At 43.7% G+C, this 18,664-nt stretch overlaps 1 protein-coding gene across 2 annotated transcripts in view; it reads left to right on the top strand.

Moving 5' to 3' along the window:
• The window catches only part of KIF22 (kinesin family member 22), a 40,716-nt gene that overhangs the window by 19,019 nt on the left and 3,033 nt on the right, over positions 1–18,664 (top strand). The window contains exons 6-12 of one of the 2 annotated variants that reach the window (XM_073635987.1): positions 3,122–3,352; positions 6,040–6,193; positions 8,752–8,875; positions 8,965–9,133; positions 11,008–11,200; positions 18,048–18,109; positions 18,202–18,399. In XM_073635987.1, coding sequence (XP_073492088.1) covers positions 3,122–3,352; positions 6,040–6,193; positions 8,752–8,875; positions 8,965–9,133; positions 11,008–11,200; positions 18,048–18,109; positions 18,202–18,399 — 1,131 coding nt within the window. Of the gene's footprint in view, positions 1–3,121; positions 3,353–6,039; positions 6,194–8,751; positions 8,876–8,964; positions 9,134–11,007; positions 11,267–18,047; positions 18,110–18,201; positions 18,400–18,664 lie in introns of both variants that reach the window. The other variant, XM_073635986.1, reaches the window with a different exon arrangement.

Below are 18,664 nucleotides of genomic sequence, written 5' to 3'. Positions count from 1 at the left end.
AGTTGTTCTTCCAGCCTTGTGGTAAGTTTGGTGACCACCTTCTTTTCCAGCATGACTGTGCCCCTGCAAAGCTAGCTCCATTAAGACATTCTCTGTTGTGAACTCAAGGGATCTACACAGAGCCTTGACCTCAACCCTACTTGGAACTTGTTTTGGGGTGACTTGTGAGCCAGTTTTTCTCATTCAGCATCAGTGTCTAACCTCACAAATGGGCACAAAATTCCAGACCCTCTCAAGCCTTCCCAGAAGAGTGGAGGAGGTTGTGCTTGGGGGGGGGGGGGGGTGAGGTGGCAAATCTGTATTAAAGTGATTGTAAAGTCTCTCCTCGTTTTCTTTTTTTCTATAAAAATAAGTGTTACCACCTCTGTTGCAGTGGATTTGCACAGAGCAGCCCAGATCCTCTATTTCTCAGGTCCCTGGCCCCTCACTCCTGTTGAGTGCCCCCACAGTAAGCAGCTTGCTATGGGGGCACCCGAGCCGAGCCACAGCTCCGTGTATCCATTCAGACACGGAGCTGCGGTTCGGCCAAACCCCCTCTCTCTCGTTATTGGCTAACTGACTTTGACAGCAGCGGGAGCCAATGGCGCCACTGCTGTCTGTCAATCAGGAGGGAGAGTGAGGAACTTGTGGACATCGCTGGTTTGAGATGGAGCTCAGGGGAAGTATTCGGGGGGGGGGGGGGGGGGGGGCTGCTGCCTACAGAAGGCTTTTTATCTTAATGCATAGAATGCATTAAGATAAAAAAAAACCTGACTTTACAACTCCTTTTTAATGCTTATTTTTGTACTTGGATTGTAACAGATTCATATAGGTGTGATGGTCAGTTGTCCAGACTTTTACATGTTATCTGTTATGGCCTGTTTGAATGAAAGCCTTTCAAGGGGACCTGTAAGGATTAAATTGTGCATCACTTCAAAAGTAAGGTAATGGCGGCCTTGAAAGGATCATTTTAACTTTTTAGAAAAAAATGCATAGGTTTTTTTGCAGGTGTAAACATTGGCATTTACTAATTTTGGAGCCTGTAAAAGCATCAGCACATCACTGGTGCCATACAGGTCTCCTGCAGATCGGTCAGTATATCTGTGACCCATATGGGCAGGAAGAGGGCATGAATGACCATGGCACCCTGATAGTTCATTGAAAACTACAAGCCGACATCCGTAAAGGCTGCCAGATCTGGTAGCTTTCCCATCCACAGGACACTGAGTGACATGGCCAGGTAGGCGGAGCCACGCTCGGCTAGGTTTTTTTTTTTTTTTTTTTTTTTTTTTTTTTTTTTTTTTTTTTTTTATAGTAACATCTAGTAGAGAGGGGGAGAGACCCCTGCTAGCTGTCGGATCGGGGAGGTGCGGAGCCGGGCAGTTCATAACCTTATACAAAATGAACTTATCGTTTAATACAAATTGGGAGCCCTTGCTATGACTAACAGCCCCTTGAATGATTTTGTTAGAAATACTGCAGCTGGCAACTCATCTGAGAGAGCGCTAACCCTCTCCTAAAGTGTTGCTCCCTCACTGGCTGCACCTATTAAAATGTTGCTACTGAGTGACAATCTGCCCCTCTCCTAGCCAGTGAGGGACCGGTGTATTAAAGGATGTGCTGCACCTCAGTGATTCTGTTTCTAGGAGTGTATTGCCAGTATTATGTGAACCCTAAAGTGGAACTTTTAGTAATTTCATCTTTCCATCTATTAAAGTGATTGTAAAGCTAAGATTTGTTAAAAAAAGTCATACATACCTTTCCACTGTGCAGTTTGTTTTGCACAGAGTGGCCCCGATTCTCGACTTCTGGGGTTCTCTGGCGGCACTGGTAGCTCCTCCCCGCATTGTATAACCCCCTAGGAGAAGCACTCTCCTGCAGGGGGGTTTCCTTGCGGACGCGCTCCTGAGTAGAGCATAGATGCAGAATGCCGGACTCGTCCCCAGCGACCGCGTCATTGGATTTGATTGTCAGCAGCGGAAGCCAATGGTTGCGCTGCTATCAATCTATCCAATTGAGCCAAGACAGCAGGCAGAGGGGAAGAGCATGTCTCTGGCGTGGGAATTACGGGACTCAGGTGAGTAAAACAGGGTGGGGGGTAGGGGGCTGGCCAGTCAGTGACAGTTTTTTTTTTTTTTACCTTCATGCATAGGATGCATGAAGGTGAAAAAACACAAAGGTTTACAGCCCCTTTAAATCTTCTGCCCTTGTTTTAACTTTGGATAGTAAAACATTTTTTTCTTCTGCCAGTAAATACCTCATACAGCCCACTTCCTGTTTCTTGTCTGGTCATTCGCCTAGGCATATGACATCATGCACAGCTCTCTGAATTTGCAAGGAAAAGAGGGGATGAGTCATAAGGGGACCAATAAGGGCTGCAGAGCTGGAAGTGTTGCAAAGTGGTTGGAGGGAAGCTTTAGAATGGCAAAGATGTTTTTATTACAAATTATGTGAGCAGACTGCAGTTCCACGTTTGTTTCCCCAATATTTCATACTCCTGATATGTGGCTGCTGTACCATGTACTTGTATGAGTCTCCTGTTCTTTGTGTTGCTTCCTTTTGTGTGGAAATCCCTGGTGTTCCTGCCAATCCCCTTGCTTTCCTATTTAAAAACTGACCACATGAAGTAGGAGAGCACACCTTGGTCAGTTCTCTAGCTATGCTGGGAACTTGGTGTGCTCTTCTCCATCGATCAGACTTGTTCTGACATGCCCCCGCTGCACAGCCATTCACTGGGAAGCTCTGTGTTCTGCTGATTCCCCCCAAACCCCCCCCCCCCCCCCCCCCAAGCAATGCAGCTGAGAACAGAGGGAATGTGATCACTTATTAAAAAAAGGGGGGAGGGGGGATTAAAGGTACTTTTTTTTTTTTTTTTTTTTTTTTTTTTTTTATCTATACACATTTTTGCATTTAATTTCTATTTTAAGCTGATTGTTTACAATCAGTTTAATCTCTGACTGTCTTGAAGAAATTGATGCCACCTCTCAGCATCCTAAAGACCCAATGGGCATAAACGCATCCAGAGGGTGTGCCTGGAGAGGTTTGAACTCCAGATCCCAGCACTGCAAAGGCATGAAGCTGGCGACTTTATCCAGTATGCTGATTTGCTGAGTTCATATTTTATTTCTATGAACCCTCTCAGGTGCAGAAGACACAGCAAGTACCACCATTCAGGATGCTAACGGGGAAGTTGTACCTGATAGACCTGGCGGGATCAGAAGACAACCGACGCACAGGAAACCAAGGCATACGACTAAAGGAGAGCGGCGCCATCAACTCCTCACTCTTCACGCTCAGCAAGGTGGTAGATGCCTTAAATCAGGGATTACCCAGAATCCCTTACAGAGACAGCAAGCTAACACGCCTCCTACAGGTAAGAAATTGTTTTGTTTTTTTTTTTTTTTGAGGTTTGAACTTTATCACATTGGGTTATTCTATGACCTTGTGGGGTGAGCTCTGGAGGCCACACAGCCCAGAGGTCAGGTTTCCACACCTTCCTCTTCCTAGTATGTTATTTCAATCCTTTTGAATTTAAAGGGGTGAAGACCATTGCTGTGCAGAACAATGTGCTGTTCCTACCAGTCCTGCCCTATGTTCTGCCTTATTTGACAACCGCATTAATTGTGATAAGTGATTTAACATTGCAGGTGTGGGACTATAAGGCCTCATACACACCGGATGTTTCGCAAACTCTCCTAGAAGCCTTTCTTCCTGGCAGCAACGTTTTGGCAGAAAAAAAGCCTGATGCTTGTAAGTGTCTAAAGCTCTTAAGAGCTTTTACAGGCATCAAGAAATTCGGCGTTTATTTAATTGGCCAGAATAAATTTATTCTGGCCATGGAAATGAATTAATGCTCAAACTTTTAGCAAGTTTTGGTAGCATCAAGCGTTTTTTCTGCCCAAACTCTACAGCTCCTGGACGCACTGGCTGTGGGTTTTTTTTCCTTGCCTCTAAGACCCTTTTCACACTGGAGCGGTAAAGCGCCGCTAGTTTTAACGGTGCTTTACCGTTGTTGATAGGCCGCTAGCGGGGTGCTTTTAACTCCCGCTAGCAGCCGAATAAAGGGTTAAAAGTGCCCATTTTGCGGTGCTGCTGAAGCACTTTGTAGGCAGTGCTGCCCATACTTTCCAATGGGCAGGGACAGTGGCAGAGCGCTGTATACACCACTCCAAAAATGGTGCTTGCAGGACTCTATTTTTATTTTTTTACGTCCTGCAAGCTCTCAGACTTTCACACTGGGGTGGCTTGAGAGGTGCTTTACAGGTGCTAATTTTAAAGCTTCTGTCACTGAAAATTTCTAAAAGCCATAGTGTGCATGGTCAGAATAACATGGAGAGGCGAAAAAAGCCCGACTCTGCTAAAAGCAGCAGGAAAAACACCCTGTGAGCATGAGGCCTCTCAGAACTACCCATTTACACATGATTCCTAGCAAAGGATTACAGTACTTATCTTTTAATCATGGATGACCTCACAGCCTGCCTGTGTGTGTGGTGTTGATTGAATATTTTTCTCCTGATAGATTCCCTTCATATTGCCCCGCTTTAGCAGGGTGAGAACTTGGTAGCTTTTGTTACACCCCCCCCCCCCCCCCCCCCCCCCAAAACTGTCAAGAATTGCTGCCAGTAGTTGCTGTTATGTTGTTGCTCCTTGTCTCCAGATTGTCGTGTAGGGATGTGTTGCGTTCCACTTCATCTGCTCTGTTTTCTATCTGTTTCGCTGTCAGAAGTACTGATGCAATGCGTGTCTGTGCATCAAATATTTACACCTTTTTGCTTTTATACAAATGGACTGTGTGCAGAAGAGACTCTGGTATGTAGGGAGTGCAAGAGAATAGGTTGGCTTTTTCTGATCTTTTTTTGTCTGAAAATGAAAGCTAAACTCCAGCCTTGTACAGTTGTACAGTCTCTCCCCTGTACAGAAATTGCTTATTAACTCCCAGCACACAGAGTGCTTCTCTCAGTGTGCATTAGAAGCTGTAGATATTCAAATGGTGCCTGCATTATCTTCTGGCTAGAGGATGTCCAAAATCAACCTTTCTAGTGACCTTTGCTAGTATGGTGGCTTAGGCACTCAAGTACCAGTTTCCCTACAATCCCTAAATGATGTAAGAATTGGGTGGGGGGGAGTTGGCATATAGAAGAACTTCTCTCCTGCTCTCATCACGGAGATGAAGCGTCTGCTAAAACAACCCAGTATGTGGCATTTCTATCTCTCCCAGAAGATTATCGCGCAAACTTGACTGTCCCTGGCTTGCTCCTTTTCTTTTTTTTTTTTTTTTTTTTTATTTGGCATGTTCAAAGGAGGAGCTTCAGCTTTAAAAACTGAGGGGCGCTTTAAAGTGGGGTTCCACCTAAACCGCCAAAAAAAAAAAATATTAAAAGCCAGCAGCTACAAATACTGCAGCTGCTAACTTTTAATACATGGCCACTTACCTGTCCCTGGGTCCAGCGATGTCGGCAGGCGATGCCGCCATCCTAGGTGAGGGAATCAGGAAGTGAAGCGTTGCGGCTTCACTTCCCGGTTCCCTACTGCCCATGCGCGAGTCGCGCTGCACATCGTAACTGGTCCCCGCTATCTCCTGGGAGCTGTGTTTCCCAGGAGACAGCGCGGAGGGACAGGAAGAGGCCATAGACTCCATGGGAGTCTATCCCGGAAGTGGGTGCAAATACCTGTCTTAGACAGGTATCTGCACCCCCCCTTCCCCCTGAAAGGTGCCAAATGTGACACTGGAGGGGGGGGAGGCTTCCGAAAAGCGGAAGTTCCATTTTTGTGTGGAACTCCACTTTAACGAAGGTTGGAAAATGGCCATTGCTCCTTGTTTTTTTTTTTTTTTTAAAGGGGGGGTCCCTCAAAGTCCAAATGTCCCCCAACCCACACCTCAATACCAAGACTCAACACATGGTGCAGTTTTCCTGGCAATGCCTGCTAATCTACAAATCACCTGTGTGATCAGGGTTTGATGGAAGCAGCAGTGGTTAGTTTTTGTTTTTTAGTAAACCTGAAAAGATGAAAGTGTTACTGTAACATTTGAGTTCTTGCGCTTTTGTTTCCACTTCCTAGGATTCCCTTGGTGGCTCCGCCCACAGTGTTATGATAGCAAATATTGCACCGGAGCATAAATATTACTTTGACACGCTGACTGCCCTCAACTTTGCTGCCAAGTCCAAGCAGATCATTAACAAGCCTTTCAGTCAGGAAACCATTCAAGCTTCAGGTAAGAGTGGGTTTTCTTCCATCCATCTGCACCATGATCTTTATAACTCGTGTTCACATCACTGTGAGATTAAAGCCGAACTCCAGACAAACTATTTCTGTCCATCAGGCCAAGAGGGGGGGGATTTGGGACATTAAATGAGGCACAATGTTTGTGCCTCCATCCCGGGTTCAAGTACATATAAAAAAGGGGAATGTGGGAGTTTAAATTGACTTTTGGAGGTAGAGTGTATATAGTAATCATTTTTTATTTGTAACAATAGTAAAAAAGTATTTTCATATGTATGCATGCACAATGAGGTGCACTAACAACCAAGACAGACCTCACACATGGATGGCAGGGGAACACTGATTGATTTTTTGGATTGGCAGCATGAATCACTTAGGGAAACTTGTCAAACGCCAAGAGAAAAAAATGACAGTGGAGGGACCTAGGCACACAGCCTGTGATTGACAGTCTTAGCTCTGTTCCTGTGTTAGGGGAGATGTGTCCCTTCCCTCCAATGAGCTATGCGCTGTGTAAATTCAGCGCTCTACCCCTTTTCTCTGAACTCAGACCAGCATTCTAAATTCAGCACTTTGAACAGATGCAGAGAAGACTGCTGATAAACAGGTACAGCTTATGTAGGAGATTGGATTCATCTGTGTATCACCTGAGGCCAGTGACTTTACTGGGTATATGAAAGGGTTTACAACCACTGTAACCTTATTTCGGGGTCCTCTTGTCTGATAAAGTGATCTCCCCTATGTCAGCCAGCTGCAGGGATGAGGACAAAGTGCTCAGGCAACAGTTAGAAAAGCCTGCAGCAGTGATGTTCTCAATAGGCTTCAATGGGCCATCCGTTGCCATTCATCCTTCCTCTCTCCTGCAGCCGGTGGCGGCTGAAACAGGAAGGTAGGATCACATGACTGGACCAGCCTGAAAATTTAGATGAGTATATACATCTTAGTATAAGGTAACATAGGTGGGGTGGCGCGAAGAAAGGGGGCAGTTTTAATGCTAGTTGGGTGTAAACTGCAATTTTACTTTTAAGGAGAACCTGACCCAAGATATACTGCTCTGGGGCTGTAGGGACAGGAGTGCAAAGGCACACTCGCATATGAAGCTCAGTGCTGTTTTTTTCCCAGAGGAAATGAAGAATTTCTCAGGGTACAGCTTGGGCACAATAACACTTCTAAACTTTTCTATAAAATGGCAAATCTTAACATTTCAGGTCAGTTTTAAATTGTATGTAAACTTTGTTCTAAAGGAGAGCCTTTTTTATTACCTTTCCGAATTCCTTGCATGAAGGTAAATGTCCCAGTATTTGTATCGCTCCCCCGCACCTCCATATATACTTACCTGAGACCCCTGTCGACCAGCACTGTGCTTGTCTGCAATGGTTCTCGTCTCTGTTCCTCTCTGCACTGGACACAGACAGCGGCGGGAGATGATCTGCTCCTGCTACTGTCAGCCAAATCCTAGGAGCAGGGGGTGGGGCTGAGCTGTGTATACACACAGGAGGGCTCAGGAGAGTGCCGACGTGTGCCTCCATTGCACACAGATTGCTATGGGGGGGGTGCACATAGAAGGGGAGGAGTTGAGAGCGCCAATGGGGACCCCAGAAGAGAAGTTTCAAGGCTGCTCTGTGCAATACCATTGCACGGAGCAGTTAAGTATAACATGTTTATTTTCTGGAGAAAAAAATTAAGCCTTTACAACCACTTTAAAAAAATATATATTTTTGCTGGCTAATCAATACAGGCAGTCCCCAAGTTACAAACACCCGCGTTACGAACGACTCCTACTTACAAACAGCCTCACTTGTGCGCCACGCTGGTCCTGGATACCTCCGGACACATACCATGTGACCGGAACATCCCACATCCATGCACAGGCGGATGTTACGCTTACGAACGTAGTGTTCCGACCGGAAGTTACACTTACAAATGCAGTGTTGCGACTTACGAACAACTTCGACTTACAAACAAACCTACAGTCCCTATTGTGTTCGTAACTCGGGGACTTCCTGTACCCAGTAAACCTGCTAGTAGTCTGATGCCCTCCATGTTCTTTCCTGTCAAAGCTAACCATTGGTTTAGACCATGGGTGCACAGCTCTCCAGCTGTTGTCAAACTACCATTCCCAACATGCTTCAGCCTTTGGGGGTCATGCTTGTAACTATCAGCCTTGCAATGCCTCATGGGACTTGTGGTTCCGCAACCGCTGGAGGGCCACAGATTGAGCACCGATGGTTTGGACCCATAGTAGCATTGAGACATGTGCAGCGTTCGCTCCTGTAATGGGAACAGCAGGACACAGTCCTGTATTCGGCCTTTTGATGGCACATACCCCCTCCCCCGGTTGCAGACGGTATTTTTTAATTTGGGATCGCTGCCCTCTAACCAATGGACCTCCAGTACACACAAGATAAAGCAGTCACATGACCAAAACTAAAAAGTGGAGGGTGAATTTGGAGGAATTGTTGTCTCTTGTGGCATGGATAATGAAACTGCCATATTTATTTTTATAGACCAAGGATCCACGTCTCTTTAAACCTCTCTATTCACATCTTTTAGTTCAGGCTACCTTTAAGAGGCCTCGGGAAGATGCAGATATCACTGCCCCACCTCACAAATTGAAGAGAACCAAGATGGACTCTATTGACGAGTCCCCCAATTCCTCCAAGGAATGTGTCAAAAAGTGAGTCCCTTGTTCTATATGTACCAGCAATTCCCAGGAAATGTTCAGGCTCAGACTGTCTTTAATTACATTTTTTTTTTTTTCTGTAGAAACAAACTCAACCTGGCCTCGCTGGACCCGGCTGTGGTGGAGAGACTCCTCAAACTGGATAAGATTCTCACTGAGAAAGGAAAGATTGAGACCCAACTTCTGAGCACCCCGAAAAGAGAGCGCATGGCTCTGCTGAGGAAATGGGAAGAGAGCCAGATGGAGATTGAGGTGAGATCGGTGCAGACCAAATCAACATCTACATGCAGAAAATTCTGTATTAGGACAAGATCAGCGTAGTTTCCTTTCTCCGTCTTTTCACTGAGCTGGTTTAATACACAGCTTTTCATTGCATTTTGTTCATCACCAAGTCTTGTACAGCTCGTTCCATACAGTATATACTTGCATCCGATTCTGTTCTTGTATGCTGATGGGAAACCTGTGATATACCTGACCATTGAAATTTGATTCAAAGAGCACTTAAATTCTGAGGTGCCCTTTACTAAAAAATAAAACCATGACCAGTAGGTGCAGATCTAGGCAGCTGTAGTTATGACAACTTTTCTTGCCAGTATTAGGCCTCTTGCACGCAATACCATTTTGAGCATCTACTTTCTCAGACCTTATATTTGTATGTAATTACGCGTATTTTTACACATATAAATTTGTTAAATCTTCACGCAAACTTGTCCTTGTTCTGCAGTATGTAAATGCGCTTTTGCGCATGTGTGCATATTTGCACACATGAGGCGCAAATTTCTGACCAAAAGCAGATTATTTTTTCTGGATAATGCACAGCGCTAGTTTACGCTGTATTTCAGCTCAATAAAAAAAGCTGTACTGAGCTTTCAAGCTGCCGTGTGCAAGAGGCCTTAAAGTAAAACTAAAGGCAACTCCTAATAGAGCAGAGATCTTCCAATATGTACAGTAGTTCTGGTGACCTGGGGGGTCCCCAATGAATTCCCTTACTTTGCAGGGATTTCCCCTCACTTCCTTTTTGGCTATGGGACAGGAAGTGAGGGGGAAATCTCTGCAATGGGGCACAGATGGCGAAGAAGAAAAATCAAATGGGTTATTACTCTCCTGTGTTAAATCCTCAATTTGTAAAATAACCCATTCAGTTTAAAATAAAAATGAACGCAAAACATTTGTGTAGAGAGAGAAAAAAAGAGGGGGTATTGTTTACGTATTTTTTTTAAGTGATCGCATTCCTTCTGTTCTTAGCTGCATAAGGGCTGGGGGAGGAGAAGCAGCAGTACTGAGCTTCCCAGCCGAAGGCTGTGTAGGAGGTGGGGCGTGTCTGGTCATCGGAGGAGAGCACACGGAGTTCCCAGCATAGCTAGAGAACTGACCAGTGTGCTTTCCTGCTTAATGAGGTCAGGTTTTTAATAGAAAAGCATAAGGACTGGCAGGGACACCAGGGATTTCACATAAAGGAAATCATACAAAGAGAACAGGATACGTCTCATACAAGTACATGGTACAGTAGGCACATGGGTATAATAAATGAGTTTACAAACAATGTTTTGACATTCGGTCTTTAGCCTGTCACTACTTTGCATTGTGCCTTGGATGTTTCTCTCCTCTATTTCTGTCTTTGGGTGGGCCAAGGGCTACACTGCTTTGCAGGATCCTTTGGATCCCTGCCATCGCAACTCTTGCATGCACACTTCATTCTGGGACAGGGCATCCATGCCCTTTTTATTATGGTATTTGGGATGAGGGTGGTCATGTGACCATTCCTTCCCGTCTACAGTGTGTGCATCAGCCTTGCATGGGAGCACATATGTATTCTTACTGGGCCTAAGGGTCCATATACTCATGTGAGCATTTATGTGGCATCTACAAAGCTTGCTCCCCAATGGGAAGTTCAAGGAAGTAGCTTTGAGCCATAGGGAAAAAGTGGTTGTTGTGACAAATGTTAAAGGTTGGAGACATATTTTGAAGATTCTTGATGCTTGAAGGTTTTCTTGGTGGAAGTAAGGGTTTAATGCTTCTTTAATTGAGCCTTTTGTAACCTGCACCTGTTGCGTCACTTTCACAGTTGTCGTTTACTCTTTTCCTGTAACTAAAGATCTGTTTATTGCATTTTGTATGTTCCTCAGAGGCTGAAGGAGAAGCAGAAGGAGCTGGAGGACAAGGCTATAGCAGCTGAGGCTCGGCTGGAAAAATCAACCAGTTCAGACCTGGAGCTCTCTGATTGCAGCGTGAGCGAAAGCATGTTCCGGGCGCCGCTACGCACTCGGGCAACTTCCACCGCCAAGGTCAAGAAGGTGCTCCGTGTTCTGCCCCTGCAGGGTGAGCATTCGAGAGCAAATCCTGGAGAAATAACTGCTGGGATGCAGGAGGAGCTCGAGCAGTCTGGTACTGTCCTGAGAGCGGGTCACAAATGTTCTCTAAATTACCTTTTTTTTGTTTTATACTTGGAAGATCTCGGGGTTTTTCAAAGGAGAAATTCACTTTTTAGAAAAAAATAAATGCACTTTTTTTTTTTTTTTTTTTAAAGATGACCGCTAGTACGGGGATCTTCTCCCCGTACTGCTGTCGGGGAGGGGGCAGCAGACTAAAACCGGTGGAACATGTTTCCGAAGGTGAACTTATCCTTTAATGTAATGAATTCATTGGCAAACATGGTCTGTTTTTTCTAGCATCTTCTGTGGCAATTTATTCAATTTAGAAGTGCTGGTTAAAGTTCTAAACCTAAAAGCAAAATTTTTTTATTTTTTTTTATTTTTTTGATTGCACCTTTCAATTCTTAGATGTGTTGGCTGTATTTGTGGCTTTTGTTTTTTTGTTTTTTGCTTTCTTTTATCTGGCGAGCCAGCAAGTTCAGAAATGCTGTGTTTTTGAACCCCCCAGACTGACAGTGCTGCTGTGCCACCTGTACTCAATCCTCCAGAGTGGTGTCTCACTAATACAGGAGGTGAGTTACTGGCCAGATCACCAGTTAAAAACAGTGCAAAAAAGGCCAAATAAAAGAAAACTAATGCAACCACCACATCTAATGATTGGTAAGCTGCAATATATACCATTTTGGGGTTTAATAATGTTTAAATCTCTACCCCTCCCTTTTGAGGGTTTCGGTCCATGGCCTCCTTGAGGAGTTTTCACTTCCTGCCAAAGAGGGAAAGGTAAGGTTGTCACTGGAACAGATATCCCAGATTTCTGCTTGTTTTTTTTTACCCTGACAAATCAACATTTTTAGATTCGAGGATGGATTTCAACAGGGACACATGCGACATTTAAAACTTAATAGTGGTTCTACCCTCTTCCACCCTGTCAAACAAAAATTGATTTTATATCCAGGCTACTAATTTAAAGCAGAATTATACCTGCCTTGGCTCCAGCGATGTGATTTCCTGTAGCTCCCCGCCGGCTGCTGACCTCTTCAAAATGGCCAGCTTCCAGGTATCAAACACTGGCCGCTTTTTATTGGCTGGACGGGGATGATGTCACATATGCGCTAGCGCAGGAGTTTCATTGGGACAGGCAGGAAGGTAATTTTTATGCAGAAGAGAAAAACATGTCTCTGCAAAGAAAAAAAATATTAGAGGACCTAGATTAGAGGAATATTATAGTTGCTGACTTTAAATAGAAGGACGTTTACCTGTCCATCCAGCGCTGTCCTCACCTGAGCCGATTCAATTGGCTTTGGGTCCAGGCACCGGCATCCTATCTAATGGAAACGGGTGGTGAAGCCTTGTGGCTTTACAGCTGGCTTCCCACTGCACATGTTTGTGAATGGTCCCACAGTCTTCTGGGACCTCCTCTGATGTATCCCAGAAGGCTACGTCTGAAGAATGGGCAGAGGGGTTTAAGTTTTGCTTTAACTTTTGTTGTAGGATATGCTATTTAGCTTGGGAGTCAGTTCAGGGGTCATCTGTATATCTTATTTAAATTCCTTCTAATTTCAGGGCTGTGTTGCATTGGGCAGCCCATGGGGAAGTTATGTTCCGACTTACTGTGGCTGCTGAAGCCGAAGCCTAAAAATTCTGTATTACTAAGCCTAGACGGTTAGGATAAATTTAAAAGTAAATATTCCTGAATATCGTTTTTATATATTTTTTTTTTTTCCTTGTCAAATTTTATTCTTTATTTTATTCAACACAAGAAACCATCTAAATTTTACAAGGATTGTGGTACATATTTAAAGGGTAACAAATAAATTACTTCAACTGGAAAGGGTCATCTAGAAATTCTCCATGCAGGTATCACACTATATATAAGCATCAAATAGACCGTCAAATGTCATAGTTGAAAAAGGAGGTAGCTTGTTGACAGGTCTAGGTTAAAATCAAGGTGATTAATCAGTAAAGCAAAAGTACATTTCAGTGGGTCTAGAGAACAACCCTGTGAGTACAACTATTTCTCATTTTTATTCTTTACAAATAATACAGCATTTTATACTTTTAAGCCAGTGGTCTCCAAACGCCAGGATGTGGCCCTTCACCTGTCTTTATCTGGCCCTTGGGGCACTATTCCTGACACCAATGACGGAGCACTAGTTTACTCATTGATCTCAACAATAGGGCACTATCCCTCCCGTTAAAACCAATAGAGGGTTTTTTTTCTACTGGCCACAGTCCAGCCCCTCTAAATCCTGAAGGTCAATAATTTGGCCCTTTGTTTAGAAAGTATGGAGACCCCTGCTTTAAGCCATCAGCTGAATACACAGTTGAAATACCTTTTTATGGTTTTGATGGCTTCTGCAGTTGGATCAGTAGTTCTGTTTAGCCACTACTGGACATAGCCAAGTTCACTGTGACCTTTCATTTGGTCTATAACCGCTTGGTCAAAGACCTGTCCTTGCCTGTGATTGGGTAGTGTAGGAACTTTGCCACACTGAGTTCAATCCCACCAGTGGTTTCTTCTCCTACCAGCAAACTTTGACTGACAGAACCTGGTTTGGCTTACAATGCTTCCTCTGTCTTCATCCTGCTGTAAAGGAATTGCAGTGATAAATATGACCGATTTGAGGAGCTTTAAAAAAAAAATAATAAAAATATGCAAGGGATTGAAGCTCTGTCTATGCATGAAAAATATTGCATAAATTATGGCTACAAACAACCAGTATCTTTCCAAACATGGAAATCAAAGTGGTTAGATCAGAGCTGCAGCTTTCAAAACTGAAGATAACACAAGACTGATGTCTCTATAGATCAATGACCTGGCAAAGCAGTGTCTTTACTGATAATAAAATTTTATTTATATATTTTCTCACAAAAGTGAGTACACCCCTTACATTTTTGTAAATATTTTATTTTCTCATGTGACAACACTGAAGAAATGACACTTTGCTACAATGTAGAGTAGTGAGTGTACAGCTTGTATAACAGTGTAAATTTGCTGTCCCCTCAAAATAACAATACACAGCCGTTAATGTCTAAACAGCTGGCAACAAAAGTGAGTACACCCCTAAGTGAAAATGTCCAAATTGGGCCCAAAGTTTCCATATTTTGTGTGGCCACTATTATTTTCCAGCCCTTCCTTAACCCTCTTGGGCATGGAGTTCACCAGAGCTTCACAGGTTGTCACTGGAGTCCTCTTCCACTCCTCCATGATGACATCACAGAGCTGGTGGATGTTAGAGACCTTGCGCTCCTCCACCTTCCGTTTGAGGATGCCCCACAGATGCTCAATAGGGTTTAGGTCTGGAGACATGCTTGTCCAGTCCATCACCTTTACCCTCAGGCAGTGTTCGTCTTGGAGGTGTGTTTTGGGTCGTCATCATGTTGGAATACTGCCCTGCGGCCCAGTCTCTGAAGGGAGGGGATCATGCTCTGCTTCAGCATGTCACAGTACATGTTGGCATTCATGGTTCCCTCAATGACCTGTATCTCCCCAGTGCCGGCAGCACTCATGGTACCCCAGACCATGACACTCCCACCACCATGCTTGACTGTAGGCAAGACACACTTGTCTTTGTACTCCTCACCTGGTTGCCTCCACACACACTTGTCACCATCTGAACCAAATAAGTTTATCTTGGTCTCATCAGACCACAGGGCATGATTCCAGTAATCCATGTCCTGTGGTCTGCTTGTCTTCAGCAAACTGTTTGCGGGCTTTCTTGTGCATCAACTTTATAAGAGGCTTCCTTCTGGGGCGAAAGCCATGCAGACCAATTTGATGCAGTGTGTGGCGTATGGTCTCAGCACTGACAGGCTGACCCCCCACCCCTTCATCCTCTGAAGCAATGCTGGCAGCACTCATATGTCTATTTGCCAAAGACAACCTCTGGATATGACGCTGAGCATGTGCACTCAACTTCTTTGGTTGACCATGGTGAGACCTGTTCTGAGTGGAACCTGTCCTGTTATACCGCTGTATGGTCTTGGCCACAGTGCTGCAGTTCAGTTTCAGGGACTTGGCAATCTTCTTATAGCCTAGGCCATCTTTATGTAGAGCAACAAATCTATTTTTTTTTTTTTTTTTTTTTTTTTTGAGATCCTCAGTTTTTTGCCATGAGGTGCCATGTTGAACTTCCAGTGTGAAAGAGAGGGATAACACCAAATTTCTCACCTGCTCACCAATCACACCTGAGACCTTGTAACACTAACGAGTCCCATGACACCGGGGCAGGAAAATAGCTAATTGGGCCCAATTTGGACGTTTTCTCTTAGGGGTGTACTCACTTTTGTTGCCAGCGGTTTAGACATTAATGGCTGTGTGTTGAGTTATTTTGAGGGGACAGCAAATTTACACTGTTATACAAGCTGTACACTCACTACTTTACATTGTAGACAAGTGTCATTTCTTCAGTGTTGTCACATGAAAAGATAGAAGAACATATTTACAAAAATGTGAGGGGTGTAATCACTTTTGTAAGATACTGTATTATTATTTTTTTTTTTATTTTGTATGTGAACAGTAACTTGCTGGGATATGTTTCTTTTAACAGACTGGTTAGGACAGGATTCAGACCCACCACAGGTGGGGCAAAGTGGCTGGGAAGTGTTTTCAATGCTATCGAAATCTTAATATATTGGGGAGACTCCCCCAATGGGGGAAGAATGTACTGAATGGTGTACCCTGTGCTCTCTAGTGCAACCTTTCTTACCATTTTTACCCCAGAAGAACATTTTGAGTGGCTGTCAGGTCTTGAGGTCTTTTGTGTTTTTTGGGGGGGTTGTGTAACTCACTGTAAAGGACCCTTATAGACAGCTGAAGTGTATGTTTTTTTGTTTTTTTTTTGTTTTTTTTTTTTGTTTGTTTTTTTAGCACTGTTGGCCTGAGATGAGCAGATATGAAGGTATGTTCAGGTGGGAGGACAATGCACCACTGCTCAAGCAACCTCCTATCGGAACCCTAGGATTTCACGGAGCTTTAGCTGAGAAGCTGCTCTAGTGGATTCCTCATAGGAATATACTGTATGTAGACTATCCCTTAAATGACTGCAGATAGCACAAAGCTTTCCCTACTGGGGGACCTTCGCAGGGACTACAGCCCCTGGCAAAAATTATGGAATCACCAGTCCCTGAGGATGTTCCTTCAGTTGTTTATTGTTGTAGGAAAAAAAGCAGATCACAGACATGGCCAAAAACTAAAGGCATTTTAAATGGCAACTTTCTGGCTTTAAGAAACGCTAAAAGAAATCAAGAAAAATAATTGTGGTGGCCAGTAAAAGTTAGATTTATAGAACAAGCACAGGGAATAAATTATGGAATCACTCAACTCTGAGGAAAAAATTATGGAATCATGAAAAACAAACAAAATAACACTCCAACACATCACTAGTACTTTGTTGCACCACCTCTGGCTTTTATAACTGCTTGCAGTCTCTGAGGCATTGACTTCATGAGTGATAAACAATACTCTTCATCAATCTGGCTCCAGCCTTCTCTGATTGCTGTTGCCAAATCATCTTTCCAGGTTGGAGCCTTGTCATGGACAATTTTCTTTAACTTCCACCACAGATTTTCAATTGGATTGAGATCCAGACTGTTTGCAGGCCATGACATTGACCTTATGTGTCTTTCTTCAAGGAATTTTTTCACAGTTTTTGCTCTATGGCAAGATGCATTATCATCTTGATAAATGATTTTATTATCCCCAAACATCCTTTCAATAGATGGGATAAGAAAAGTGTCCAAAATTTCAATGTAAACCTGTGCATTTATTGAAGATTTAATGGCAGCCATCTCCCCAGTGCCTTTACCTGACATGCAGCCCCATATCATAATTGACTGTGGAAATTTGCATGTTTTCTTCAGACAGTTGTCTGCATAAATCTCATTGGCACCAAACAAAAGTTCCAGCATCATCACCTTGCCCAATGCAGATTCGAGATTCATCACTGAATATGACTTTCATCCAATCATCCACAGTCCACCATTGCCTTTCCTTAGCCCATTGTAACCTTGTTTTTTTGTGTTTAGGTGTTAGAGATGACTTTCTTTTAGCTTTTCTGTATATAAATCCCATTTCCTCTAGGCGGTGTCTTACAGTTCGGTCACAGATGTTGACTCCAGTTTCCTCCCATTTGTTCCTCATTTGTTTTGTTGTACATTTTCTGTTTTCAAGGCATTATGCTTTAAGTTTTCTGTCTTGACGCTTTGATGTCTTCCTTGGTCTACCAGTATGCTTGCGTTTAACCACCTTCCCATGTTGTTTGTATTTGGTCCATGTTTTAGACACAGCCGACTGTGAACAACCAACATCTTGTGCAACACTGCGTGATGATTTACCCTCTTTACCTACATACTAACAAGCAGATTTAATCTGATGCAGGTGTTAGTGTTTGTAATGAAAATTTACAGGGTGATTCCATAATTTTTTTCCTCAGAATTGAGTGATTCCATAATTTATTCCCTGTGCTTGTTCTATAAATCTAAATATGTTACTGGCCACCACAATTATTTTTCTTGATTTCTTTTAGTGTTTCTTAAAGCCAGAAAGTTGCCATTTGAAATGCCTTTAGTTTTTGGCCATGTCTGTGATCTGCTTTTTTTCTACAACAATAAACAACTGAAGGAACATCATCAGGGACTGGTGATTCCATAATTTTTGCCAGGGGTTGTATATGTGGCCTTACTCTAAAACAGGCGTTTGCTGTGCATTACGTTTATCATGCATTGAACTGAGAACTTCGGGCTAATTAATCTTTTTTGCTTTTTTCACTCACTGGTGTTCTGTCTTTGTTCAGGCGTTAACAACCAGTCAAATGTCCAGGAGGAAGCAGTACCAGTTGTAAAGAAAACAAAAAGGGTAGGTGGAATGCCACTGATGCTGAAAATAGCGACATGTTTTTTTAGTGACTGGTTGATTCTCCTTCACGTCATTCAATATTTCCCTCACAGAAAGCCTCCCCAGGCCAGGAAAATGAGCCTAGCTGGGAGGTGAACATGCGGTCGGACATCCTCCAGAGCGGCCGGGAAAAGATCCTCAATCTCCTCAACACCGGCTCCATAAAAGAGCTGAAGTCTCTGCAGAAGATTGGAGACAAGAAAGCCAAACTCATTGTGGGCTGGAGGGAGCTTAATGGTCCATTCAAAAAGGTGGGCTGATGCTTTGCCATCTTGGCTATTTCATGAGACGTTCACCGTGTACAATAGCTTTGGGTGCACTTCAGGGCAGTTTGCTGTAGTGTCATTCAGGCAGTTGATGGTCTATTACTTGAAGGTGATGCAAACCCTCTATCACACATTTTAGTAGGGTCAGCCTACACAGATATGTCTGCTGGTGGTTTAGCCCTCCCACATTTACCTGTCTCCTCTATTTCCACTGAGATCCCTGCACTGACTTTCCAACTCTGCATACCTG

The sequence above is a fragment of the Aquarana catesbeiana genome, linkage group LG06 (genome assembly GCF_042186555.1).
Source record: "Aquarana catesbeiana isolate 2022-GZ linkage group LG06, ASM4218655v1, whole genome shotgun sequence".
NCBI classification, from domain to species: Eukaryota; Metazoa; Chordata; class Amphibia; order Anura; family Ranidae; genus Aquarana; species Aquarana catesbeiana.
The sequence above is the reverse complement of the archived record's forward strand: the minus strand, read 5'-3'. Positions and strand labels throughout refer to the sequence as shown.